The sequence below is a fragment of the Papaver somniferum genome, chromosome 3 (assembly GCF_003573695.1).
Source record: "Papaver somniferum cultivar HN1 chromosome 3, ASM357369v1, whole genome shotgun sequence".
NCBI lineage: Eukaryota > Viridiplantae > Streptophyta > Magnoliopsida > Ranunculales > Papaveraceae > Papaver > Papaver somniferum.
Window position 1 is genome coordinate 124,308,995 of NC_039360.1, and position 27,947 is coordinate 124,336,941.

General features: G+C 37.3%; 5 protein-coding genes across 7 annotated transcripts; 3 read left to right on the forward strand and 2 right to left on the reverse strand.

The window, feature by feature from the left end:
• Nucleotides 1-756: 756 nt before the first annotated feature.
• LOC113357265 (uncharacterized oxidoreductase At4g09670-like) lies at nt 757-4,709 on the forward strand. Its single transcript, XM_026600619.1, has 2 exons — nt 757-1,295; nt 3,935-4,709. Exons 1-2 carry the CDS (start codon nt 825-827, stop codon nt 4,553-4,555), a joined length of 1,092 nt encoding a protein of 363 aa, XP_026456404.1. The 5' UTR covers nt 757-824; the 3' UTR covers nt 4,556-4,709.
• A 2,273-nt stretch (nt 4,710-6,982) lies between these two features.
• Nucleotides 6,983-8,968, reverse strand: LOC113357266 (fatty-acid-binding protein 1-like). Its single transcript, XM_026600620.1, has 4 exons — nt 8,574-8,968; nt 8,176-8,422; nt 7,992-8,083; nt 6,983-7,427 (listed from the first exon to the last, which is right to left on the reverse strand). The coding sequence occupies exons 1-4, from the start codon at nt 8,950-8,952 to the stop codon at nt 7,288-7,290; spliced, it is 858 nt and encodes a 285-aa protein (XP_026456405.1). The 5' UTR covers nt 8,953-8,968; the 3' UTR covers nt 6,983-7,287.
• A 177-nt stretch (nt 8,969-9,145) lies between these two features.
• On the forward strand, nt 9,146-16,731 carry LOC113357267 (tRNA (guanine(37)-N1)-methyltransferase 2-like). 3 transcript variants are annotated; one of them, XM_026600623.1, is made up of 12 exons: nt 9,146-9,242; nt 9,405-9,532; nt 9,654-9,751; nt 9,860-9,964; nt 10,169-10,231; nt 10,378-10,451; nt 11,015-11,540; nt 11,612-11,863; nt 12,083-12,189; nt 12,396-12,470; nt 12,997-13,148; nt 16,419-16,731. In XM_026600623.1, exons 2-11 carry the CDS (start codon nt 9,435-9,437, stop codon nt 13,114-13,116), a joined length of 1,518 nt encoding a protein of 505 aa, XP_026456408.1. In that variant the 5' UTR covers nt 9,146-9,242; nt 9,405-9,434; the 3' UTR covers nt 13,117-13,148; nt 16,419-16,731. The 3 variants fall into 3 exon arrangements, with proteins under 3 accessions (XP_026456408.1, XP_026456407.1, XP_026456406.1); XM_026600622.1 differs by lacking the exon at nt 16,419-16,731 and adding an exon at nt 15,548-15,863 and having other exon boundaries at nt 12,997-13,141; XM_026600621.1 differs by lacking the exon at nt 16,419-16,731 and having other exon boundaries at nt 12,997-13,209.
• On the reverse strand, nt 13,354-21,147 carry LOC113357269 (stress enhanced protein 2, chloroplastic-like). The gene is made up of 4 exons (XM_026600625.1): nt 20,721-21,147; nt 20,336-20,489; nt 16,860-17,050; nt 13,354-13,620 (listed from the first exon to the last, which is right to left on the reverse strand). The coding sequence occupies exons 1-3, from the start codon at nt 21,051-21,053 to the stop codon at nt 16,905-16,907; spliced, it is 633 nt and encodes a 210-aa protein (XP_026456410.1). The 5' UTR covers nt 21,054-21,147; the 3' UTR covers nt 13,354-13,620; nt 16,860-16,904.
• Nucleotides 17,058-18,879, forward strand: LOC113357268 (glucan endo-1,3-beta-glucosidase 8-like). The gene is made up of 2 exons (XM_026600624.1): nt 17,058-17,594; nt 17,730-18,879. Exons 1-2 carry the CDS (start codon nt 17,236-17,238, stop codon nt 18,859-18,861), a joined length of 1,491 nt encoding a protein of 496 aa, XP_026456409.1. The 5' UTR covers nt 17,058-17,235; the 3' UTR covers nt 18,862-18,879.
• Nucleotides 21,148-27,947: the final 6,800 nt, after the last annotated feature.

Sequence of the window (27,947 nt, forward strand, 5' to 3'; positions counted from 1 at the left end):
TGGGTTTTATTAGTGGGCTAAACAGAATTATTGTAAAAATAATATGGTTTTATTTTTGTCGTACGAATTTTGTGAAGTAAATCTGATGATTTAGATTTTATTAAAATCATGTAAACATGGTGTAAGAATTTTGCTAAATTTCAACCAATCGAGATCAAAGATTTCGTCGACTCCCTACACAAAAAGAGGGTGAACGCTACCGGTTAATTTGGAATATAAGATCAAATCAACTCGATTTAAAATTAACGGCCACGAAATGTAAGGGGGCTAATTTGTTTTTCAGCCAATTAGAACGAGGGTTTTGTTTACCGACCAATGGGAGGGGAGGTAAGTATAACTCTCGATGTGGTGTGAGAGATGTGATTGGGTGTTTAGGTTGTTGATGTTTATCATTTTGTTATACCGATAATGGGTGTCAAAGCAAACTATGTTGTTTGACATGTGCCTTGAGAATAGGCCCAACGGTTGCCCTAGCGTCCCAATTTTTGTTTACACGGACGGATATACACAGACACGACAAATAAGCCAAAGACATTCTTTGCCCTTTGCATATGCCTTATCTTTTGGCTTTTTTCTCGCTAGATTTTCGTTGACTGCTGTAGCATGAGACACGAGGCTCAAATTTATAGGGAAAATTCCGTTGGTACCCGTGATTTTCTAATTCCAACTCAGACCTTTGTCTAAACAAACAATTAGATTCTTTCCATACTCCCAAGTCCCAACCCTCGTAATTTCCTCCCACCTTTAATGGCAACATTATTCTCAAATGTCAAACTTAAACCAACTTCATCTTTCACTCTCCTCTGTTCATCACTCACTCAAAAATGGCAGAAGAAAACACAAAAAAAATCAAGTTTGGAATTCTAGGTTGTGCAGAAATAGCAAGAAAAGTATCAAGAGCAATTACGCTATCACCAAACTCACAGCTCTATGCTGTAGCTAGTCGTTCTATTGAAAAGGCTAAGAACTTTGCTTCAGCTAATGGATTTCCATCAACTGCAAAGATTTATGGAAGTTATGAAGAGTTATTATATGACCCAGATATTGATGCTGTTTATGTACCACTACCAACGAGTTTACATCTAAAGTGGGCAGTAAAAGTTGCTGAGAAAAAGAAACATCTGTTATTGGAAAAACCTGTTGCTTTGGATGTCAAGGAGTTTGATGTTATTGTTAAAGCTTGTGAAGATAACGGTGTTCAGTTTATGGATGGTACCATGTGGATGCATAATCCCAGGACTTTGAAGATGAGAGAATTTCTGGATGATTCTGAAAAATTTGGTGAATTGAGATCTGTAAGTAATCTTTTCCTCTCAAAGATTTGAATTTTTTCTATATGTTTTTGATTATTTGGATTTAGTGATTTGATTGATGAAAATTTGGGGTTTCACTCAGACCTTTTAGGTTTTGTTAGATAGTTTTAGGTCTAGCTGACAAAAGCTTAAATGAAATTAGTTTTTCCTGAAGTGTATCAACACCAGTGTGGTACTATGCCAAGTTTTGGAATAACGACAATATGGTAACTTGTGCTGAAGTGTATTAACAACCAGATGGTACTATGTGGAGTTTTGGAATATCCTAACTAGGAATTGGCTATTTTGTCTAGTTGTTTGGTTCCTCAGAATAAGCAAGGGAAAGAAAGAGAAGCTTGGTCACCGTTAGTGCTCAGTACCAGAATAAACTATTAGAATCAAAGCTACTTGTAGAATTTGCAAGTCTGATAGTGGCCGATTTCCCATAACTTTTAGTTACCCTTTTTTAAGCGTTTTAAACAGTAGAATGCTGGTTGAATAATGTCACAATCTGCATGTCATGTAACTAATTTTTATTTTTGGCGGCTGAGCCTCATGAGCTGAGTGCATAATAAACTTGTGTCCATTATTCATATGGCTCATACACATCATAGAAAAGTTAATGTAGTTATTATCAGTAGTTTACAAGGGAAAAGTGGAAATGAAAACAACTATTTCCAGGTGGTATTTTTTGGAACTCTTTTTGATGGAAAGACATCAGAGGTCCTATCATCCTCATTCAGATGACTTTTAGTTTTTAGGTGTTAATATATGTACGTATCCTCTAAGGGTGGGGTTGAAATAATTTTTCTTTGGGTTTAACAACTGTTACTTTTGGTTGTTTTCTTAGATCCTAAATGTATAGTGGTACTATCATAAAGATTCTTGTTCTGCTCCCAGCTCATTTAATCTGTCTATGCGTTATCCATGGCCTAAACTCATGCATTTTTCCTCATGTTCTCACTTTACCCATTGGGAATTTGAGTTTTAAGTTTGTTGAAAGCAGTCAATTTGAAAGAAAGATGCAAAGTTTTTGCACAAAACTCCCTCTCCTTTTCTGTCCGTGTACATATTATATACTGTACATTTTTCCAACTTTTACTCAGCATACAACCATCAAACAATCTTTGTATGTCTTACTTTGTGTGTAGGGTCAATACATTTATCAAACTAATAAGGTTGTCAATGCATCTAAGGCTTGTTTGGCACCAATAGTTTGTGTAAATTTTGAGGAAACCAATGCTTTGTCATGTATGATAGTAAACTAGATCTGAGGAACAGTAGGTAGGGTCCGTAGGGAGCTTGAGAGAACATGATATAGTTTTTTCTTGATTTCGGGCCTAGTTCCGAGGAACTTATGTAAAGTTTCACCTTCTTCATCTTGTTAGTTTTTCTTTATGTAAAAGTCGTCTTTATGTCTTCAGGTTTCCGCATTGATCCCAATATCCCATCCATTTCTTCAGTTTCCAGCAAAAATCTATCTCGGGCCACAATTTACTTACTCATTCAGGAATTAGTTTTCTTCAAACTATTGTGTTACGTCTATGTAAAAGGAAAGGATGCTCTTAATAGTGTACTTTTCCTTGTTTTCTCTCAGATCAGTTTCAAAATATAATATACCCCCCTCTTCATATTATTCTCTGCAGCTGTTTTTGTTATCCTGTGAATAGAGTTAGGTACGAGTCGCTAATACCAGTTACATGCTAATCATTTGAGTATAGCAATAACCATGGCTAATCTGTGTCATGAGCACCAATATCAAGTACTAGTTATTTAAAATACATTCGCAATGGATACAAGCACATATGCCAAATGTACTGCATCGTGCTATTAGATTTAAAATTCAAGTGAGTCGTCTCAAAGAATTTGCAATCTTGCAAACTCATTGTAACTTTGTATGGAAGTTCCAAGTAGCAGTGGCAGGTATGTTTAAGTTTCAGGAAGCATGCAAAAAGTTTGTGTGGGCAAAGTCCTTTATCCAAAGAGATAAATATCCTGCAACAAATTGATATCTTAAATTCAGTTTTAGCATCTGCATATAGCAGTGATTTTAGCAAAATAAGTCCCCACTGCAAGTTTGATTTACACCCTAGTTTTACTTGAAACGAACAAATGTTAGGTTTTCTTACCACATTAGTCTAATAGCAAGAGAAAGTGCATTCTGCTCATATATCATTCATGTCGGTTTTGAGGGTTCAAATGTTGCTCTATTTGTGGCATATTAGATGGCTAGCATTTGAAATATTTGTTTGGACTGCACACTAATTTAGTCATATCTTAGAAATACATATGTTGTGGGATTATTTTGAGCGTTCAAGCTTGAAAACTGGAATTGTAACTGTGGCAGTACTTCATTCAGTACAATACATGATACTTAAGGGGAATAGTACATTCCCATGCTTCAATAATTGCCGGGAACATAACTTTTCTTTACAGGTTTGACAAGAGTTAATTAAGTTTACATGTATTCCAGGTTCCTGCACATCTTTAGTAATTGTAGACAGAAGGGTCACGGGCAGAGAGAGATTTGCTTATCATGAACATCCACATAGAATCAAACTTAAAAAGAGCAATTCGCTCTTTCTCTGTACCAGTTCAGCATATCTGTTATCTTAAGAAAGATGGTCTTATTTGGGCTGCAGGTTCACAGCATCTTTACATTTACTGCTGGGGATGATTTTCTCAAGAATGACATTCGAGTGAAGCCGGATCTTGATGCGCTTGGAGCACTTGGTGACGTTGGATGGTACTGCATCAGATCAATCTTGTGGGTGGCCGACTATGAATTGCCTAAAACAGTTACTGCACTTCGTGGACCTATTTTTAACAACTCAGGAGTAATTCTTGCATGTGGCGCTTCTTTGCAATGGGAGGATGGTAAAGTAGCCACATTCCAAGCTTCCTTCCTTACTAATCTCACCATGGATGTAACTGCATTGGGAACAAAAGGCACTCTTCACCTTAGGGATTTTGTTATTCCTTTCCAAGAAACCTCTGGTAACTTTACATTTGCCTCTGAGTCTGGTTTCGAAGAACTTGTGACTGGGTGGGTACCATTGCCGAGCGAGCACATTATTTCAACTGATCTTCCACAAGAAGCTCGGATGGTTAAGGAGTTCTCAAGTTTGGTTCTAAGTATTAAAGAATCTGGTTCACAACCAGAAAAGAAATGGCCAAGTATTAGTAGGAAGACGCAATTCGTTCTTGATGCAGTTAAGAGGTCGATCGATCAGGGGTTTGAAACAATTGAAATTTTTAGCTAAATTGGGCGAAAATTCTGTTGTATTTGATCATACGCTTGTATTGAATATGCTTGCATTTTTCATTTGAAGCTTAGGATGGAACTTACTCTCACCGTTGAATTTTGTTATTATCTGATAGAGTAATTTGTTGTTAAACCAGTTTTATTGTTTTCAATTTGCTTCTGGTTTGTTTAATCTAAGTAATGATTACTCTGGTGCGCACATATATCCTTGTGCATCACTTAGGAGCGAGCATATATCCTTCTGCATCATTTATGAGTTTTATAGCAGTGACTGTAATGGAGAGAATGTTTATATTGACAAATGCCTGATATCTTGTTGTGTCTTCAGTCAAAATTTTCATAATACATCAGAGTCATTACGTAATTACAGAGAAGAAGAGTTGGTAAATTAAATCTTAGAAGGAGATGGAATATGGGAGTTCAAGGAATGGGAGAGTATACGACCATGCATTTTACAATGATTTTAGGCAAGGGTTCAAAATGCGCATGTCCTGCTCTGGGAGGATCTACTGAATACCCTTACCCTCCAAGAGGAAAAATGGGTCGAGCACCTACAGAAACAGATTCATCATTTTCAGATTCTTTTCTAATGTGTTAACACAAGAAAGGAAAAGGTGAAAACATAACAAAGTATCCAAACCAATTCAGTTTCAAACATCTTGGACAGATCCTAGGGATTCCTAGCTCAGGGAGCAGATTACCATTTCTCAGTCTAGGCATTTATGTTCCAACAGACAAACAGTGTGGTCACTTGAAGATGCCAGATTTTCTTGCTTAGAATCTGAAATCATTACTTCAGGTTTTGGTACCCCAGATTAAAGTGTGTGACAGCACTCCGAACGAACTCAGTACATTTCAAGACATGAAACCTCTAAGAGTAAGGGCTCCAACTACCCAGCAACACACTAAACAAAATTAAGGATGCCATTCCAATGCTTACAGACCTTATTCGTACAGACAACAAAAACTTGCTCAAACTTGAAGGAGATGTCAAGGGTTCAATTTAGCAACTGGCAACTGGGAAAGCTTTTGCAACGATGTATGACTCAGGTGTTCATCAACTCATCAGCCACTTGTAAGATCCCGTGGTGATATTTGAAGCATGTAGTACAAAGTATTTATTTTTTCCAGGATGATTCTGATTCGTTCGTATTGCAGGTTAAACACAACGCAGTGGACGAGCCATGTGTTATTGCAGCAAACAGGCAACTGAGCGTGCTTCATAAAATTCATAAACTCTTACACCCTCATTTCCGTAATACGATGAATATATATGCCCTGGATAGACATATCCTCATCAATGCTACTGGTGTTCTGCAAAATCCGATGGCATGTCAGCTGCAGTTTATAAAAATTGGGTTTTTTGACAACTTCTTAGCACCATAATAATCTTTCCTAACAAAAGTTTCCCTAATTTAAACTCTTAGCTCCATAATAATCTTTCAACTTCTTGATTCAGGGGGATCACAGTTCTGGACAAGTACTCACCTCACGGACTTCCCTTAGCGATTGAAGACTATGGTTCCATGATTATTGCGCTTACTACTATCCCAAGGATGGCATGATCCAAGGTGATTTAGAGCTTCAGTCAAGGTTGTCGGAGATTCGCGATGTCAGTCATGGGGACAAAGAAAAAGGAACCACGGTGGTCCAAAATGCAAACATTCTCAGACCTAACAATCATGCACCATCATCATGCAGCTGTTACTTTTGGTCGGTATCCCTATGCATGTTACCTCCCAAACCGCCAACCATAAGCCGCTTCATGCCAGAGCCACTCCTGAGGATGATGAGCTTGAGAAGAACCCTGATTTTGAATTTCTGAAAACAATCACAAGTCAGCTTTAAAGTTACTTGGCATATCCTTGACAGAGATCTTGTCTAGGCATTCATCAGATGAGGTTTATCTAGGGTAGAGAGACAGTCCTGAATGAACATCAGACACAACACTACTTAAGGAACTTAAGCAGTTTGGAGCTAAGCTGGTTGAAATCGAAATTAGAACTATATGAACCACAATAAGATACGGCGAAGTAGATTCTGAATTTCTCAGAGTTGGCGGACTTACAGACCGGGGAGTTCCAACAGTGTATCAAACCAAAAAGGGTTTTATACTTTGTTAATATGGGTGTAACAGTTATTTTAATGTGTATTCCGTGTTTATATCCTTGTATTGTTTCTTGGCATGCCAACATACAGATAACCATGTGTATGGATTCTAAAATATAATCACCTCTGAATACAAGTGTTGCTCGATTAACTAGTTCTCGTTTGCAATTTTGTGAGTCGCCATTTCTAGTATATTAAATAGTCTTGCTAAAAATATACCTGTCTTCTAGAGCTGACCATAATGTTGATACAACATACCTGTTTTCTGGAGCTGATCATAATGCATTTAGAGCTAGAAAAGAGAGGATTCCTGACAAATTTCTCATTCAGAGCTTGATATTAATGAAAAGGAGATATCAAATTTGTAGCAGAATAGAAAACCTTAATGCTGTATGAAAGAAAAACTTAAAATTTAAATGCTCAGAAACTTTCCATCAGTTAAAGGGAAAACATGAAGGAGTGACCTGCGGACTGATGAATTGATCAGATAGCATGGGGCTTCCTGACATTACACTTTTTATCGGAAACTTCAACATGTAAAGGAAATACAACTAGGAGGAGAATGTATTGTCATGACAAGTAAAACATACGACTCTCACTTATCCACCACCGACTACAACATTACTCTTTAAGAAGAGCTGCCAGGTTTTGCTTAATATCTTCTTTGGCTTGTGTATCAAATGGGTCTTCACCAATATACAGATCAAAAATCGATCGACACAAGAGCTTGCTCTGGATGCTCCCAACCTCTTTCCCATCAACTATAGAAAACAAGTTTTAGAGAAGGCAATTGATATTGCTACAAATAAGTGAAGAGAACCAAATAAGTCCATTGATAGATAGTTTTAAACCGAGCCGTTCAAATTAGTGCAACCCTGACAAAACTGCCAAAACATAACTTTGATACTTGTTTTTTTATAAAGAGTACAATGATTCTTTGAGTAAATTTGGCTGTTAAAGAGAGATATTTGGGCATCAGAGGCAAAGGGAAGAGGCTGCTATGTAAAGTGGATCTGTGTGTTCTTAAGTTTATCTTCAGCGATATCAATTACATGACCAAGCACAAAGATGATATACTCGGCAGGTGAACTTCAATGGTAAAACGAGATGCCGTGTTATAGATATTTCTTCATCTAGTTTAATTTTCAGAGTGATCATGCATTTCAAAATTTTGAGCAAATAAAACAACAAGTAAAATATTATGAATGCAAGGCACCATGCTGAAGTAAACAGCACATCAAACAAGTAAAGAAAGAGACAATACTGTACAAGTTAAGTGGAAATGCTTGAAATAGTTCATAGGATTGAGAAGGAAATCATATTACTTGTTGTACGGAGTACATGGCCTGGTTCTCTTGAAAGATCAATTACTGATCCTCGCGGTAACTTATACTCATCTTTAAACTGGGATGTGAAGCTGCAATAGAAAGACAATAACATTAAAGCCAAGTTAAAACCACACGAACACTTAGTGAAAGAGCATAAACTCGTTGAAATTGAGATAATTACCTCTGAAGCAATTCTGCATTATCTGCACCACCAAATTTCTTGAGTCTGTTTCCAACAGAGTCTTCAAAAGCATTCCGTACAGAACGAATACTTAATCTTCCATAAGCTATCTGAAGCCTAACAGTCATATATATATCCTTTTCCATGATATCCTCATTAAGTTTACTTTCTTTGAGTTCAGAAGCTGAAAACTCGCTATACTTGTCAGTTAACAATTTCTTTATCTCACCATCATCGGCATAAACACCTATGAAAGTAATCAGACACTTGATTTCAATACAAAGGATTCAGCAGATATACTAGTTTTAAACAACTTAAAAATTCATTTCTATATTGTGTACAGAAATTCACGACATAGACAGTGAAAATTTCCTACATTTAGAGAGAGGGTGATTTACCAAAAGCGTAGACATCAATATTCTTCAACCCAAAGAGAACTTTTCTTCGTAACCCAATTCCAAGGAGTCGTCTATCATCATTCAAAATGGCGGGAAATGGAAACCCAGTTTTGGAATCAGTTATAGTCTCAGCAGAAGTTAATGAAAGAGAACCCCACAATGGAGAAGGATTAGAAGAAGACAAGCGAGAGATGAAATCATCAAATGGATTTTTTTTCTTATCAAGTGAAATGGCTGCACCCGCTGCAATTCCAAAACCTAATGTCACTGCTGCAATTGAACCAGCAGCCATGGCTGCTCGAGAGAAAGAATCATGGGGCTTTTTAGGGTTGTTTTTTGGGGGCTGAGAAAACGAGAAAGGGAAACGCAGAGAAACCATTTTTCTTTTTCTTCTCTTTTGTTTCTTTGGAGAAAGAAGATACAGTTTTTCTCAACTACAAGGAGTTAATGCTCCTGCCAGCCCCTGCCTGGACGCTGTAACGCGGGTGCTATTAACCATTAACGTGGGTGCTATTATTCATTAACGTGGGTGCTATTAAATCCAGTTTTGCCTTTGTTTAACTTCCCGCTGTAGAGCAGCAGTAGCCTTTCCGCTTCTTCTCTAATAGACTACTACTCTCTAAGCTTGATACCGGATTCACTCAAGTTTACAATAACATAAGTAAAAAGGTATTGTTTTACAATCTGCTTCTTCTTACAATCGTTAACTCTAATTTTTGGTTCAATCTTAATATTAGATTTACTGGATAAGCAATTTAATCTTTTCTGTGTTTTTAATCTAGGGTTTTTAATCTTTTCTGTGTATAAGTGAATGGGTTGCTGCAATTGCAGGTATTAAACTATTACTGTGATTTTTTTGCAATGGTGTTGGATGAAAGTAAGTTTAATGTACAACTTCAACTATGGGCACTTCGAATTCCTCGCGAGCACTGCAAGACTGCTACTCGCTTGCTAAATGGGTAATAGTTCAATAAATTTTTTCAATAATTTTTTCCCCCAAAAACCTTAAGCTGCATTGATTTTCAAGTGACGAGTTACATTTATCTGATGATTGTTGTTGTTTTGGATTTTGTTTTTAAGATATATGCTAGATAAGCCGCGTATTAAGCCAGTAGTAGAAGACCCATCCTGCGAAAAGAGCAGACTTTTGATATTATCTGAACAGATTGAAAATCCTGGTAAGAAATTTTTAAAATGCATTTGGTTTCTGTTTGTGAAATTCCTGTGTTGTATGTAACTATGCAAGTCTGTTGATCTTAATAGGAATGTTTCTTGATTTGAAACAGACTTATCTGGCATTCCCGAAAAGGCTCTCAATGCATTGAAAAGCTTATGTAACATCGAAGTAGTACCCTACTCAACGACACTAGGATATTCCTACTGGGGTGCAGGTCAGTATGAGTTCTCTTTCAAAAGTAATGCATGATTCTTTCTCTCTATAATACCTTCCTACCATATACTCATTTTGGAAAAGTAGGTTTGAACTCTTGTGACCTTAACAGTAGTTGTAACCAACAATAATTTTATTAGTTTACTGATTCATTTACCCTTTTCGTTTAATGTTTTTGAAAAGCCAAATTGTTTTGTGTTGCCAGATCATATTTTGAAGCAGATACTTCCTCCCGGAGCGGAGGTACCTTCATCTTTTGAGACAATAGTTAAGTACTCTCATGCGTTCTATTATTTGTCTAATGGTTTTCTGGATCTTTATTATGCCTCCCCCTTCATGTGCGCTGTGTTCTTTACGTACTTTAGGGCTGTCTTAGTCAATAAACTAATCTAACAAATTTTCTTGTTCATTCAGGTCATGTTGCTCATCTGAATATACCTGGTGATTTGCTTCCTTACAAGGATGTTATTGCTAAAGTTATCTATGATGTAAGTTTGAACCTGCTAGCTTTCATGTATCTTACTATGAAAAAGGAATCTCTCGCTTGTATATCTTATTATTTTTTAACCTATTGTTAGTATGAATCATGCAGTCACAAACGTTGAACCCTTAAAATTTGTTTTTCCATTGACATTCATTGCTATTCTGTTTTTTTGTTAAATAGTAGTGATATATTCTGCTATTACCTCCCTCATATCATACCACTCATATAGCTGCCATTATGCTGGTGGTGGAACGACCCACTGGCTTTTCTGGCTTGGTCACATAGGAATTCAGCTTAAACTTGTTATTTTGTCCCTCGTTTTGTCTGACCTAGTCATAGTCGGAAGGCTACCTGTTCAAACCCAACTTTTATTGGTCTGTGGCAGCCCTAAACCTCGGTAACTGTTAGCATGTTAGCAATAATACAACTTATGGCATCTCCCAGGAGAGAGAGGATGTTTGTCTTTTCTTAATTTGACTTGCCCTTTTTAACTATTCTATTAACTGTTTATCCTTTTGAACAACCTTGTTCATCTACATGTTTTCTGAATTTTACATATTTCATCAGAAAAATCAGCCAAAAATCAGAACTGTTGTTAATAAAGTAGGCAGCATTTCGAACGAGTTCCGTGTACCAAAGTTTGAAGTATTAGCTGGCATAGCCGATATGGATACAGAAGTCAAGCAGTATGGAGCAACGTTCAAGCTTGATTACGGGCTGGTTTATTGGAATTCAAGGCTGGAACATGAGCACATTCGACTGGTTTCTCAGTTCAAGGCAGGAGAAGTCATTTGTGACATGTTTGCTGGTATCGGCCCTTTTGCCATTCCGGCTGCACAAAAAGGATGTGCAGTATTTGCAAACGACTTAAACCCAGATAGTGTTCGCTATTTGAAGATTAATGCGGAGGTCAACAAGGTTGATGATTATCTACGTGCATACAATCTGGACGCAAGAGCGTTTGTTTCTGATCTAATGGCAGCTCCAGCTAGTGAGAAAAAATCAGAAGTCGAGGTTTCTGTGCTTGAAACTGGTGATGCAGACAATGTAACCTTTAATGGGAGGGCAGCTTCTGAAAATGGAGTGCCTCAAGGTAGTATGTTTACATACACTATTGCTCTTTCTATCAAGAAACGTGTTTAACATTCATATGCTCTGATGCAGACATGACAGGGAACTTAGATAACAACTTCCAGAATCATGAAAGCGTTGAAGGCTCTTGCACGAATGTAGAGACTGTTGCTGCTGCGAAAAGACCCTCCGAAAGTGTGGATAATAGTGAAGCTAGTGCACCCAGTGGGAGAAAGCATGGAAGGAACAAGAGATTGAGAAGTTCTATATTGTGTAATACCAAGACGTGGGAGCATGTTGACCATGTGATTATGAATCTCCCTGCTTCTGCATTACAATTTCTAGGTAAGCCAGTGTTCTAACTTATGGTTTTCGGTAGTTTTAATTTGCCACTTTTGTGGACTAAGTATGTGGTCTATGAAACTTTATTTTAGTGATGATACCTAGCGGAGTAGTGGTTCACTGTTTCGTAGTCAAATTTGATACTTCATAATTGATTTATTTGAAGTTCCTTTTTGAACTTTTGATAAGTACCTTACGACTTCTTATTTAACATTCTGGCAGATGCTTTTAAGGGTCTTATACGAAAGAAATGTTGGAAGGGACCATTTCCTTTGATTCACTGTTATTGCTTCGTACGCTCAATTGAAACACAAGAGTCAATAATTTCTGTGAGTTACCTCTTGTTATAAGATCGTTTGAGCATACAATCTATGCAGTCAATATATTACCATATGCCTTGTTTTAATTCTCAACTATCTGGTTTTCCCAGCATGCTTAATATTGGAACAAGAAGAAAGATTCCAGCTTCACCGATAGAATTACTGTAGTTTAACTTTAATGTACTCTTAACCTATTTTATTCATCTTTCTTTCAGGAAGCAGAGTCTTATTTGGGTGCTAAGATACAAAACTATACATTTCATAGAGTTAGGGATGTTGCTCCTAATAAGGTACAAACTTGTCAGCGGGTGCTTTAACTTGTATTTTTTTGTTTCATTTTGTTGACTTCAGCTGTTAGGCCGTGATCAATCACCTATTCAGCATTGACCATCTAAATGTTGTTAATTGACACCCGTAATTGCTAAAATACCCATACCTGATTAAAATTTTTTTTCACCCTGTTCTTCTGTCTATTTGTTGTACATAGGGTTCACATCTTAAAATACTTACATATAGCGAGGCATTCAACAAATGTTACACATTGAATTCTGGTTTTGTTAGAGTTACCTCAGGGTACAATAGCCTAGGATAACCTTTTCTTAAAACCTGGGTGTGAAAGAAAAATGTAGGACTGCAACTAGTGAATTAAATTCAATATTTATTTTCAGCAATATATTTATTTCGACCAATAGTCATCTAGTAGTTTTGAATGTTTCTTGATTCTAAGCTCTAGGGGTTTGAGGAGAACAAATTAAACTACTGTCTATGTCTTAATTATAAATTTTCGAAGTAATTAAGATTTGTTATTCGTTGCAGGCTATGTTTTGCTTAAGTTTTCGGCTGCCAGAAGAAACATGCTTTGTCGATGAACTCAAGCCTGATGGTACGGATGCATCTGTGCAGTTGAGTCTACACTCGGAAGTAACCTTTGCATGAGTCATACATTTGTATCAGCATTCAGGTAGGGGGTGTGATTAGGGCTGTCAACGGCACTTAACGTAACAAATAATGGCTCTGCCGCTACCGTTGCCATTAAAATTAGCGGTTAACCGATATCCGTTAAGTGCCGACGGAATTATGAAATTCAAAACCATTGCCGTTACGTCGGACTTATCGGCTAACGGTTAATTTTCCGGTATTAACCGGTATGTCACAGGACAAAACAAAAGCAGGTTTAAAACACAAACCAATTACATAGAATAGTTCTAAATCCAAGCAAACAAGTTCTAAATCCATGACACACAGAAAAAAAAACATACAGATGTTCATGTTCTAAACCAAATTACATGTTCAGATCATCACATGTTCTATCAAAAGAAAAAAACCAAGTTTTTGCAAAAGAAAAGACAAAGGGATGCCATCTGCATCTGCAACTGCATTCCTCCATCTCCAAATTCTCCACTGCCAATGCCAACTGCATTCCTCCTTAGTCCTCAACTTCTGCATTTTGAAAGGAAAATGAAAAGTGTTAGACAGTGATGTCAGTGAAGCAACTTAAGTTGGCAAAGTGGCAATGTCAGTGCAATAAGCCAATAAAAGCGGCAATGTCAGTGCAATAAGCCAATAAAAGTGGCAATGTCAGTGCAGTCACAACTATCAGTAAAAGCTAGTAAAATATTAAGATATAAGGAAACTTAACAGTAACACAACTATTGCTCTCACTGAGAGTGAGATCTGGCAGCCAATCACCCAAACAAAGCAAAGCTTCAACAAGATCTGGAGCTAATGAACTCCTGTGAGATGTGAGAACTCTGCCACCAATACTAAACATGGATTCTGATGCTACACTTGTCACTGGAACAACTAATACATCTCTTGCAATCCTTGAGAGAATTGGGTACTTAGCAGAATGATTCTTCCACCAACTTAAGATATCAAACCTCATTTCTTCAGCAGCTGTGCCTTTAGGAAGAACTGGTTCTGCTAAGTATGTCTCCAATTCTGACTTCTCAACCTCAAACATATTGTTTTCCATAATGAAATCATCATAACCAAATCCATATGATGTTGTTGTACTTGTACCTGCACAGCTCTCAAATGCAGTTGAATGCATTGCAGTATCAAAATAATCTGGAGCTGTAGTGTTTGTTTCATAAGCACAGAAAAGAGCATTGAGTGCAAGCTCAAATTTGTTATAGTGACTTTTATAGTGATCCACACCATATACTCTCTTCATAACAAACTCCACCCATTTAGCTTTGTACCTAGGATTCTAAAACAACCCTAATGCCCATCAAAGTGTTACTTTCTTTCCAGTAGCTATCAAATTTCATCCTCATATTATTGGCCATGTCTCTGATGTACTCATGCTGACTTGATTCCCATATCATAATGCATCTATTAACTTCTTGCACCCCATTATAATATAAATTTGTTGTGGGATACTTAATCCCAGCAAATTTGGTTGAAATGACATCAAACAATTCCAAACATTCACATATGTGTACTCCTTGTTCCCACTCCTTAGAGGTTGGTAGTATCTTGAAGTCATTATCTAAATCAGCTAGCCTAACAAAAGCTTGTCTCAGAAAGATTGCATCCTTTAGCATCTTATAGGTTGAGTTCCACCTGGTATCCACATCTAAACCCACAGACCTTGAAGAAGGAAGCTTAACTTGAGCAATAGAAAATTCAAATCTCTGTTTTCTAGCCTGACTTGCTTTGACATATTTTACACACTCTCTAACTACATCTATAAATGGAGCAGCCACTCTCATTCCACACCCTACAATCAAGTGTAATACATGATTACTACACCTCATTTGGAACATATCCCCATTAAGAACTAAACAGTCTTTGCTATCAAGCCATTTCTTCAGATGGTCCATCATAACATTGTTGGAGCTAGCATTGTCAGCAGCAACAGCAAAAAGCTTAGTATCTATGTTCCAATCTAGACATACTGATTTCACTACAGATGCTAGAACTTCTCCTGAATGTGGTGATGGCACTAAAGTATATGCAAGTGTTTTCTTAATCAGTTTCCAATCATCATCTATGTAATGCATTGTCACACAACAATAACCATCCTTTGTATGCTTACATGACCACATATATGTTGTTAAACTACACTTAGATGTAATTTTCTCAAATTGGTCTTGTAATTCTTTTTTGAACTCAGTTCTTAGTTTCATGATATCTTCCCTAACTGTATTCCTAGTGTAAAGTTTAGCAGCAGGATTTAAAGACTTCACAAACTCAACAAAATATGGATGCTCAACTATAGTGATTGGATAACCATGTTTAGCAATCATTTTGGCAACTAGTATCCTAGTAGCATCAGCATCATACTTCCAATTAGCAAGCTTAGTTTGTGCATTACCTGTTCTGACTGTAGTAATCTTTGTTTGTCCTTTCTTGTTTGCAGGCTTTTTTTGGCAAGTTTTGGCATGGTAATGCAATTTGCTGGTTCCTTGGCTACTGGGTGAAGTCATTCTCTTATTACAATGTTTGCATTTAGCTACAAGTATCCCAATCTCCTTACCTTTTACCATCTTCTTTTCAGTTAACCTTTCAAAATCATCCCAAACATCAGACCTTACTGCACGCAGTTTCTTCTTTGCTTCAGCTATAATTGGATCTTCATCTACTTCTATTTCTTCTACTGCTTCTTCTGTTGCAACAGCAGCAGGTGTTGATTGAATTCCTGATTGTTGAACTTGAGATGCAGAAGGTAATTCAGATGCAACTGAAAGTGATTGAGAGGGATGACTTCTTTTTGATGAACCAACGCAATTGGATGCTCCTCTTTCGCTTTGGGTCATGATTAATTTCACGAATTGAAAACCCTAATTTCAATTTTCAGAAACCCTAAATTGAAAATTTAGTTTTTAGGATTGAAATTAAACTCGAAATAAAAAGTACAAGATAACCCTAGTTTTCTAATCGAATGAAGATGATGATTTTGCTCGAATTGAAAGGAAGGAGATGACTTTTCTAATCGAATTGAAAGGAAGGAGATGACTCTCGTTTGTGAGTTGAAGAACAGAAGAAGATGAAAATGATGTTCATTCGAGTATAGTAACCTAGGTATAGATGAATGTTACACGTGCTAGGCACACGTTAGCGGTTAACGGAACTAAGGCTAACGGAAATAGGTCTTTCGTTGCCGTCACCGTCGGATAAAATTAACCGCTAGATTATCGGTAACGGATAACGGATATAATGGAACTAAACGTAACGGCAACCGGGTAATCGGATTCGGCTAACGGTTAACGGATTTCCATTGACAGGCCTAGGTGTGATTACACCCATATCATAGCAATGTAGAGAGACGGAGGAAATCAAACTAAAATTGCTGAGCCGAGTATACAAGTGAACAGAGTTGTCAAGTTAAGATATTGTTTAATGACTTTCCCCTTTCAGCTTTTTCTGTTCTCCTGGCCATATGGTCAACAAAAGGAGTAATCTGTAAACTGCACAATCTAGACAGTCATGTGATGGGGTTAGAATTTGTGTCAGGGTTTGGCCTGACTGTAACCCTTTCTGTTTAACAACCACATTTGAGCGAAGATTTTTGAAAAGCTACTTTCCAATTTTTTCTTAATGAAAGAATGATTCTTTTGGACAAGTTCTTTCATCCTTGAACAGTTGAACCATTACTAAGAAAAACGTAAGCTGTTGTGTTTTAAATGTAGTCAATTTTTTAGCCTATTTCTAAATTTTCCAAAACGTCTTACCAACAAAAAGTCGCCAAGATTCAAGATTTTGAGTTCGTTTAGTTTCTAGAGTAAGAAAAAATCGTTCCAAGCTCCAGTGCCTGAAAGTTTTTGTACCGAGGAGCTTGACTGGTAGCAAAAGTAGTAGTGGTACATCTGTCCTACCAAAGTTACCGAATTAGACACTGGCCTGACTGAGAGTACCTGAACATCTGTTACAAGGTCAGAAAGACTGACAGAAAAATCTGACAAGATTTTCAAGCAAAAAATGTATGACCAGAATAAGAACAAGATGCTAGAAGCCTAGAACAGACTTAAAAGTTGAAACAGAGAAAGAATCCATTCAAATCAGAATTGAAGCACACAAACAAAGAAAATAACTAAGTAAAGCAGGAAAATGGGAAGTTCAAGAAGAGCTATGATGAACAAAAATGTGTTGTTGATTTTGTTTTTATGGTTTATGAGTACCATGGTTATGAATGTAACAAGTATTGGAGTGAATTGGGGTACAATGGCAACTCATCAATTACCACCAGAAACGGTAGTTGAAATGCTTATAGATAATGGTTTTAAGAAAGTTAAACTATTTGAAGCTGAAGAAAAAATTATGAGAGCTTTAGTTGGTAAAGATTTAGAAGTTATGGTCGCTATACCTAATCATATGTTGGATCTTATTAGTAGAAATTCTAAAGCCGCTGCTGCATGGGTTGAAAAGAATGTCACCATTTATAGCTTTGATGGTGGTGTCAATATCAAGTAATCTACCTCTTTCTCTTTTACTCTGCTTGGATATTTACATTTCTCTTTTTAAATCTTTTGCGGGGGTGTTATTGTTAGCATCTGAATGAAAAATTTAAGCTAATTTCCTACTATTGCTTGTTTTCGTTGCAGGTATGTTGCAGTAGGAAATGAGCCATTTCTGGCAACCTATAACGACACCTTCTTGGATGTAACCATGCCTGCATTGCAGAATATCCAGCAAGCGCTCTATGATGCTGGTTTGGGTTTTCGAATCAAAGCCACAGTTCCTTTCAACGCTGATATCTACAATTCACCAAACTCCGCTCCAGTTCCTTCGGCCGGAGATTTTAGACCAGATATACGTAACCTTACAACCCAAATTATCCAATTTCTCTATGACAGTGAAGCACCTTTCACTGTTAACATATACCCGTTCCTTAGTCTCTACAGCGACGAGCACTTTCCGATGGACTACGCCTTCTTTGATGGAACAAGCGAGCCTCTGCGGGACGGGCATGTTAACTACACAAATGTGTTCGATGCAAATCTTGATACTCTTATATGGGCGTTGAAAAAAGCTGGTTATCCTGATATGCCTGTAATAATAGGTGAAGTTGGATGGCCAACTGATGGTCACAAGCATGCAAATGTTGCTAATGCAAAGAGATTCAACCAGGGATTGCTTAAACATATTCTGAGCGGCAGAGGATCTCCCGTTAGAAAAGGCAAGATCGACGCTTATCTCTTTAGTCTAATCGATGAAAGTGCTAAAAGTATTGCACCAGGTACCTTCGAGAGACACTGGGGGATGTTTGAGTTCGACGGGAAGGCGAAATACCAATTAGATTTATCAGGAAGGAACTCAGACAAAAAGGAATTGGTCGGAGCGAAAAATGTTAAATACTTGGCGAAAGCTTGGTGTGTTTTCAATGATGACTTCTTAGTTACTGATTTTATTGATTTGCGTGAAAGTGTTGATTACGCTTGTGAACACTCTGATTGCACAGCTCTTGGTTATGGGTCTACTTGTAACCGTTTGGATGTTCGCGGGAACGTTTCGTATGCGTTCAATATGTATTATCAGGTAGGAAATCAGAAGCATTCAGATTGTGATTTTGCAGGGGCAGCGATAGTTACAGATGAAGATCCATCTGCTGGGACTTGCAGGTTTCCAATTATGATAGCTTATGGGTCTTCAGTTTCATTGAAGAGAGGTTTTCCTGACACTCTCTTACAGCTGGTACTAGTATTTTTAATTCAAGGGATTTTGCGTGCAATATAAAGTACTATAAATTGTAATGGAGAATTGCATGCTTGATTGATTGTTGCATAACCAGGTCTAACTCAGTCCGTTAAGATTTTCTTGAAATTACACAAATCTTGAATCAACATATCCTTAGAGCAACTGCAGTGGAGGACTAAACCCAAATTTGGTGTCGAGTGGGACGGACCATCGATCAAAATTTGATCAAAGAGTAAAACTCGGACCAAATTTGGTCGGCGAATAAGACCAAATCCAAATATAGTCGGGTGTTTATATAATGTCCGCCTACCCGACGGGCGTTGGTATAATGTCCGCCTGTAGCCGCGCGTTCGTAAAGTTAACGCCTGATGCAGGGCGTTGGTATAATGTCCGCCTGGATGGGGCGTTGGTATAATGTCCGCCTGAATGGGGCGTTGGTATAATGTCCGCCTGGATGGGGCATTGGTATAATGTCCGCCTGGATGGGGCGTACGTAAAGTTAACGCCGGACACCCAGGCGTTGATATAGTCATGATCCCACCTTCACAAAGTTTTGAAAACTTTGCTTGGGGCGTTGTCTTTATCAACGCCCCATTTTTTTTTTTTTATTTTTTGAACCCGGGCGAACGTATAATCTCCGTCCCACACACCAGGCGTTGCTATAGTTCACGCCCCATACAGGCGTTATCTTTATCAACGCCCCATACCAGGCGTTATCTTTATCAACGCCCCATGCCAGGCGTAATCTTTATCTACGCTGGACGATGAAGCGGACTTTATATCAACGCGCGACCAAATTTACTCGTCACCCGCTACGCCACAGGACAGACTAAACCCAAATTTGATCTTTTTTTTAGTCTTTGGTCTTTAGTTATGCTCGCACCACTGTGGACGCTCTTAGAGAACATCTTACAAAAAGGAGACCTACCAGCGGCATCCGTGCAATAATAATATTACTGCCTGTATGAAACATGACACACACTTCTTCTATGGTATTCAAACATGACATATACTCACTAATCTATACAGTACTTAATTTCTTTCTTCAAGTACTAATCTATAGTAATTAATATTATCTAGTTAATCCGGTAATGGATGGATGTTTCTAAAGATCGTCCTGTTAGAAATCCCCGGGCGATGTGGTACTATTTAACACCCCACTCAACGACTAGGGCTACACTGAATTGATGGGTATGACAGCCGTTGACTGGGCTACACTGATGGGTGATACGAAAATCACGGACACACGAATGGACATGGATAGGTTGAGAGGGGCCTAGCTCTGATACCATGTTAGAAATCTCCGGGCCTAACTAACCTCGAAAACCGGCTTGCAAGGTTAGGATTGCCCATGGCTTATTAAGCATGGATCCTAGGTTGCCCTAGGCGATGTGGTACTATTTAACACATCCACCCAGTCGCTAAGTTCACTTTCGAAAAACAATCCTTCGATTAGATTATCGATGAAAAGATCAATGAATGAGTTACACTTGACATTGAAAACTCGATTCACCTTGGTTCGGGCACTTGAGAGATGCAAAAGCAGCAGAAAATACTACTGCAGCCAAACAAGCCCCGGCTGTTTCAGTGATCTCCTGTAAGTCCATCTTTTGGAATAGCGAGTTCCCCGTGATATATTCTACTGTCAATGTTGTAGCAAAAACAACCTACAGTAAAAGCAAAATAAGCAAATTAAATCTTGCTCTAGGAGATTGCAGACTCCTAATCAGACGATAATGGATGAAAGTACGAGAAAACATTCTAAAACATGAGCAGATCCTAGTCAAACCCGAGCCATATTTCAGACCTTGGGTCAGACAAAAAATATCGATTTTTCCGGATTTTGGCATTAACGGTAATATTCGTGTTTAAAATCTTAGACAACAGGTAAAAATTACCATTGAGACACGCCCAAAGATCATTTCAATATCCCGACTCTTCCTCGAACTCTCGATATACTCCGATAAACTCGAGAAAAACGGTGATACTCCATCGTATTCATCAATTTCAGCGTAATCACCGTTATCAACGACAACTCTACGCGGTTGTGTTGCTGTTCTGATCAGTCCAGCTCGTTCTGAACCATATGACCTCAGAGTACAGACTCTTGGCTGTAAAAATATCTTTACATCGTCAGTCGACGATAAATTAGCCGATTTCAGCTTCTGAATCGGTAGTTTCTCTGGTTTCAACTGGCAGAAAATGGCCCTGCAGCTAACTGTAGTAGCCATTCGGGCAAATAGAAGAAGTAGAAATTCGAAAAGAAAGAAAGAAAGGTATCTGACGGAATCCTGAGAGATTGAAAAGGTTTTAAGAATGAATATTCGGTGTCAGTTAAGATTCCACGTCTTCTCTATGTATTCATTCATATGTGGTACGAAATGTGGGAACCACATCTATTAAGTGGCACTAGGTTTCGTCGTTAACGTTGTTTTCTTTCTTTGGGTAAGTTTATCAGCCAACTAAAAGACTCTAGCGTAAGATATAAGGAATCTACGATATTATTAATATCATGAGAAAATAAAATTAAGGGGTTGAACTTGGTTCATGTGTCGACGTACGTACATTTAGCGGAATGTTTGGACAGGAGGGGTTGAACTTGGTTCGTGTGTGCACCAGAGATCGGGGGTATGCAATGCATGATGTAGTAGCACATGATGATTTTTGGGTTGGTAATTAGTATAGTCCACTAGAGTAACCATAGTTGTAATTGAAAAGTCAAGGCCATTTTGAGGCGATTTTTCATGCGACGTTGACTTAGTCAACATTGAATTCTTCTTCGAGTTCATGTTCAATTTCGGAACCTAATCTACAATTTTTCGCAAAAAATCATGTTCTTCACCGAATTCTGATCTGATTTCAATCTAATTTTATTGTTATATGATATTTTTTTTAGATACTGTGTTACCCTATTTTTATCCTAATTTTGATTTTGTTGTGATTCTGTTTTCCTTTAATTCTTAATCTTTTCTTTAGATTTTAACCATGATGATTCCTATTGAATATTAATTTATTTTTCCTTATTGTTCTAATCATCTGCCAATAATAATTGTTGCAGTTTCTTTTCTTCTCTTTTCTATTTTAGGTTATGAGCTGATGGAGGTGCATACATAGAGAATCTGGGGACACCATCATGAGATTTGATTAATCAACTGAAACGGGTCTGAAGTTATATTCTTTATGAGTTGGATAATCTTCATTGAAGCTTCATTCTGCTCTCTTGCTCTTGTTTCCAAGAAAGTTTTCTTTAATTTTTTTTGAATCCATCGAAACTTCATACTGATCTTTGAAGAAGAGTCATTCTGAGTATCTTTGGGTGTTTTGAGATCATACCTAGTGTAGGGATTTGATTATGGGAGATCCTATCTTAGAGGATATCACTTTTTATCTTCTCGGGAATATTTCTAGGTGATGAATTTTGTTCTCTTCATGATGAACTGGAAAATAGGTCTAATAGGGATTATAGTCTTTAATCATCTTGGGGTTTCTTGTATGAGTTAATTAGTTGTTGATTTGCTATTAAAAACTGAGCTTTTATTCTTAATTACCCATTAGAGAGATTATTTTAATAATAAGATGCTGTAATTTTTACAATTTCCAAGTTTTCTCTTAATAATGGGCGGCTTACTCAGATTTTCTCCTATACTTGGCAAAGATTCTTGGCAGAAACATTATTCTCCCTTGAGGTTTCTGGTTATGAAGAATAAGTATATTTGGCTTTTCAGTTTCCTTTACTCAGTGGTTAATTCCGAATTGAATGACTTGTCCATATCATTACTGCAGGCCTGTAATCTTTCATTTCCTAGACAACTCTGCAAGCTCTGCTACTTTACCTTCTTATTTATACTATGTTGTTCTTCTGGTTTTAATGACACTCCATTCTAGCTCTGAAGTTCAAACCTGTTATTTCTTTACTATCTGTGTTTTGTCTCTCATGTCTATCTCAGCAACACAAGTTAGAGTTATAGATTTAGAAGAGGATGTTGAAGAATTCCCATATAGGTTTGCTGCTTTAATCTGTAACGAGTATAATAGCTACCACAAAACCTCAGTCAAGCATAACCTGAACAAAATATGGACTATAAACTCTTCTGATTTCAAGCTTGCAAAGCCATATGTTCAGGGAATGGGTATTCAAAATCTCTTTGTGGTTATGTTTAAGAAAAATCGAGATAAGGAAATTGCTTTTGCTGCTAGACCAACTTTGATGTTTGGTCAACTGTTTGCAGTCCAGCCTCTTGGTGATTTGGAGTCAATTTTTGATCTGGTTTGGGACAAAACTCTAATGCTTGTGCAGATTTCTATTCCTTCAGATTTGGTCAACAAAGGAAAGGCAAGAGAAGTTCTGGAGGAGATTGGCACTTTTGTCACTGTGGATACCCCTGTTGGAAATTCCTGTGAAGTGAAGTTAATGGTACCTCTTAACTCTCCTTTAACTAGAAAGGTGGTTATCAATACTAGTAAGCGTACCTATATCATGTCGGCTTTTTATCCTAAGCTACCATTTCTTGCTTGCAAGAAATGCTGGGTACTTTACCATGATGAGGTTTTGTGTAAGGAAATCCAGTCGAGGATTTTTGTTCGTGCTTTGCCGGCTACCCATGTTGCGGTCACGAATAAGATGGTTAATCTGGATAAGGGTGAATGCTCGAGTGCAGCTGCCTCCTCAAAAGCTAACTCAGGGACTGCTGATTCAAATGGGTCCTCCATGCCTACTGCTTTTTCGGTTAGCCTCCAATCGGATGGGGCTCTCGGAAATAGAGGTTCCTCGTTATCTCTCCCTGTTATCTCTTCAGTTATGCCTGCAGTTACATCATTGTCAATCAAGGAACCTGTTAATCCCGTTTTACCTACTGCACCCATTACTCATAATTTAGTAAACAATATCTACCCTGTCTCACCTTTTGATAATATATCATTCGGAAAAGATGGTCTTGTGCATGATAGAAAAGGAAAACGTCCAAGGACTGCTTTTGAATCGGCCTACATAGGATCTAATTCTTTTTCATTCTCCTGGCCTTTTTTGACTTCTTTTCCTCCCTTCACTCCACCTAGAGATACTTCTTTCAATGCTGGTAGTTTAGGTGTATCCTCTAGCGCTGGTTCTGCTGAGGCGAATGTTATTTGGTCTGCCACCTGTACCTCTTTCTCTCAAGCTGTGTTTACTTCTTCTGGTTTTGCATTCAACTCGGCTACTGAATTGAACTATTCTTCTGAGATTTTTATGAGTGCTAACTTAGAAGGCGACTTTGGAAGCTCCTCTGTTCAGAATAGTGATCTTAAGGAAGCTTTAATTATTGAGCCCATGCCGCTGGATATGCTTCCACCGGAACCCGTTGTTACTGATGAAGAATTTGGCAAAGAAATCAATCTCATGATGATGGACTCTCCCTCTATGGATGCGGAACCCTCCTCAGCTCATAACCTAGTGAGTCCCCTTTATATTTTCCTCCTTTGATTGCTTTTATCAATATAACTTGTTTCTTTTCATTCTTTTTCCTTTTAAAGTCTGTTTTTACGTTTTCTTTTTTGCTTGGTACTGTGAGTTGTGCTTTACTGGATAATCATGACGTTTTTAAGTTGGAACATAAATGGATGTTGCTCTAATAGGAAGTGGCTTCATATTTTGAGCCTCTATAGGAAATATAGATTTGATGTTATTTGCTTGATTGAAACCATGGTTGATAATGAGTCTGTGAAAAAATACTGTCATCATCTGCCTTTTGATTCCTGGTTTTTTGTTCCTACGGTGGGGAAATCGGGAGGTCTTGCTCTTGGGTATTTTGATAAATTAAATCTAGAAGTTATTAGTTCTTCTCTTAATATGATCCACATTGTCTGTGATATCACTCCTAGGATCAAAAATTGTCTGATTTCTTTTGTGTATGGTTCTTTGAATACTTCTGGTATGAGAGCTCAATGGAATATCTTAAGTAGTATTAGTGATGATGTTAACCGTCCTTGGATGTTGTTAGGCGATTTCAATATTATTATGCATGAATCTGAAAATCAAGGTGGTATTGCTGCAAACTCATTGGTACCTGACTTCATTAGATCCAAAATAATTGATCTTAATCTTTAATGAAATCTTCTCTTTTGGAAATCCTTTTACCTGGTGCAATAGTAGATTTAGGAACCCGGTGGAATTGATCTTTGAAAAACTTGATAGAGGGTTTATGAATGATAAGTGGGTGTCTCTCCTGCCACAAACTAGAGTCACCAATTTAGGCAGAATTTATTCGGATCACAGCCCAATCCTTGTGAACTGTTTTCATCTGGAAAAAAAGCTTCATATTCCTTATAAATTTTTCAAATGTTGGCAATTGAGTCCAGATTTTAAAGAGGTTCTGTCTAACTCCTGGTCCAAAAGTCTAAAGGGTTCTCCTAGTTACGTAGTGGCGGGCAAACTTCGTAATGTTAAAGTTGACCTCTGCCATTGGAATGTCAACTCTTTTGGACACATTAAAAATATTATTCATAAGCTGAACACTGAAATCGAGAAACTTCAATCCATGTTATACTCTCCTGCTCTAGGCAATTTCATTTTAAATTATTCTAAGCAGCTAGACTTTTGGTATGAAATTGAGAAATCTTTCTATAAGCAAAAATCGAGAATTAAGTATTTAGTTCACTATGACAAGAACACTCAGTTCTTTCATAACTCAATCAAGCTCAGAAATATGTATAACACTATACACACAGTTCGTGATGAGCAGGGTAATTAGTTAGAGTCCAGAGAGCAGGTTGTTACACATTTTGAAAGTATTTTCAAGAAAGTTTTTCACTCTTCAAACCCTAATATTGATGATATTCATGATGTTCTGAAAGATGTCCAGCCCATTATCTCTGATGAGTTAAATCTTTCTCTTGTGGTTATCCCTACCCTGAGGAAATCTACTCTACTATCAAGGATATGGAACCCTAGAACTCTCCCGGTCCTGACAGTTTCCCGGCGGGGGGTTTTCGTGATAATTTGGACATTATGTCTCAAGAGGTAATTGAGCATATTCAAAATTTCTTCAAAACTAAGTTTTTATTGCATCAGAAATTACTCCTTCATAGCTCTTATTCCGAAGGTGAATAATCCTTCGACAACTAATGATTTTAGACCCATCAGTTTAGCAAACTCAGTATATAAAATCATCTCTAAGATTTTAACAAATCGTCTTAAGCCATTGCTTAGCTCTATCATCTCTCCTTTCCAGTCGGCCTTTGTTTCTAATAGGCAGATACAAGATAACATTATTATTAGTCACGAAATTTTGCACTCTTTTAAAAGAATAAAAAAAGGAGCTAAGAAAGGTTATATGGAAATTAAACTTGATCTATCGAAAGCCTTCGACATATTAGAATGGACCTTTGTTATGGAAGTTTTTAAGAAACTAGGATTTCATTAGACTGGTGTCAGATCATCTTTCAATGTATTAGCACTGACACTTACTCAGTCCTTATCAACGGCTCACCAAGTGAGGTTTTCGCTCCTTCTAGAGGCATTCGGCAGGGGGATTGCCTTTCCCCTTATATTTTCATTCTTTGTATGGAAGTCCTGTCACAAATGCTTCTAAAAGAGGAATCTGATAAAATTATTCAGGGCTTTAAGATTATAAATAATAGTCCCTCTATCACTCACTTATTTTTTGCAGACGACTGTATGCTTTCCTCTAGGGCTTCTATCGCTTATGCTCGTAATCTTGTGCAGATTCTAAACAAGTTTGCTCGAGCTTCTAGGCAGACCATTAATTTCGATAAATCAGGTTTTTTTACCAGTAATAATATGCATCATAAACACATCAAGTTATTATCTAGGTCACTAGGGATCAAATACCTATCTAGTACTGAAAAGTATTTATGAATTCCCCTGTTTATCAATAGAGATAGGACGAGATCTTTTCAATTTCTGACTGACAAATTCTATGCCAGACTGGGTAATATGAAAAAAAAACAATCTGAATGGTGACGGTCGAACAGTTGTTACGAAGCATGTTTTGTCTAGCCTCGCTACTTATCATATGTCTTGTTTTCCTTTTCCTAAACAGCTTACTTTAAATTCAATTCCATACAAAGAACTTTTTGGTGGTCAAAGAAAAACCCCCGCAAAGCGGCTTACTTTCGTTCCTGGCTTGACATAGGTAAGTCTAAAAGGTTTGAAGGATTGGGTATTCGCAAATCTTTTGCTCTGAATCGGGTTTTTATTACTAAAATAGCTTGGAGAATTTCTCAGTATCCAGATCATTTAATCTCTGTGTTCTTGAAAGACAAATACTTTCCGAACCAAAACTTGCTAGAAATTGATAAAACAGCTGATTCCTCTTCTTGGATTTGGAAAGGAATAGTTAAAAGTATTAGCTTCTTAAAGAGGAACATTGTTTACAAGATAAATAATGGAAAATCTACTCAGATCTGGTTATCTAACTGGTTGCCGTACTTAGATGCCCCCCCTTTGTCTAATAATCCTAATTTTCTTAATTGTACTTTTGTTAGTGAGCTTATTGATCAACATCATGGTACTTGGGATATTGATCTTCTGAATAATTTTTTTTGTCCTTAAGATGTAGTTAAGATTAGAACTATTCATCTGAATTTACTCTATGAAGGTAACTTTACCATTAAGTATGTTTATAAAGTTTATAATAATGACTTTTGTTCTGCTGAGGAATCTTCTTTCTGGAATAAGGTTTGGGCTATTGACTGTCTCCCTAAGATCAGGTTTTTTTATGTGAAAGGTGTTTGCTTATATGTTGCCTGTTAACTCCACTATGCATGTTTATAATAACTCCATTGATTCTTCCTGCCCTCTCTGCAATAATGACTCGAAAACAGTTCTCCACCTTTTCTTTCAGTGTCCTGTGGCCACTCACATTTGGTTTGCTTTATCTCTGTGATGGGATTTTCAATTGAGTTGTAGTAATAGGTTCGTTGAGGCTTGTGAAAGCAAAAGATTCTAGACTTAATAAAACTTAAAATAAAGAAAACTTAACTAAAAATTTGATTTCAAGATATGAGAAAATAACCAAGACACTGATTCCACTATTACATATGAATGAATGATGGTAAATAACCCAAAACTCTAATTATCTTTAAGTCCCTTATTTTCTTAACTCACAAATAATCAGGCAAATTCTCAA

Coding starts and splice junctions, on each gene's coding strand:
- LOC113357266 (XM_026600620.1), bottom strand. CDS start 8,952: ATGGTTTCTCTGCGTTTCCCTTTCTCGTTTTCTCAGCCCCCAAAAAAC. Junction 8,084..8,175: donor AATGCAGAATTGCTTCAGAG/GTAATTATCTCA, acceptor TTTCTATTGCAG/CTTCACATCCCAGTTTAAAG. Junction 7,428..7,991: donor CCATGTACTCCGTACAACAA/GTAATATGATTT, acceptor TGTTTTCTATAG/TTGATGGGAAAGAGGTTGGG.
- LOC113357265 (XM_026600619.1), top strand. CDS start 825: ATGGCAGAAGAAAACACAAAAAAAATCAAGTTTGGAATTCTAGGTTGT. Junction 1,296..3,934: donor AATTTGGTGAATTGAGATCT/GTAAGTAATCTT, acceptor TTTGGGCTGCAG/GTTCACAGCATCTTTACATT.
- LOC113357268 (XM_026600624.1), top strand. CDS start 17,236: ATGGGAAGTTCAAGAAGAGCTATGATGAACAAAAATGTGTTGTTGATT. Junction 17,595..17,729: donor GATGGTGGTGTCAATATCAA/GTAATCTACCTC, acceptor TTTTCGTTGCAG/GTATGTTGCAGTAGGAAATG.
- LOC113357269 (XM_026600625.1), bottom strand. CDS start 21,053: ATGGCTACTACAGTTAGCTGCAGGGCCATTTTCTGCCAGTTGAAACCA. Junction 20,490..20,720: donor TCTTTGGGCGTGTCTCAATG/GTAATTTTTACC, acceptor CTTTTACTGTAG/GTTGTTTTTGCTACAACATT. Junction 17,051..20,335: donor TCTCAAGTGCCCGAACCAAG/GTGAATCGAGTT, acceptor ACCTTGTAACAG/ATGTTCAGGTACTCTCAGTC.
- LOC113357267 (XM_026600623.1), top strand. CDS start 9,435: ATGGTGTTGGATGAAAGTAAGTTTAATGTACAACTTCAACTATGGGCA. Junction 9,965..10,168: donor ATATTCCTACTGGGGTGCAG/GTCAGTATGAGT, acceptor TTGTGTTGCCAG/ATCATATTTTGAAGCAGATA. Junction 11,864..12,082: donor TTCTGCATTACAATTTCTAG/GTAAGCCAGTGT, acceptor ACATTCTGGCAG/ATGCTTTTAAGGGTCTTATA.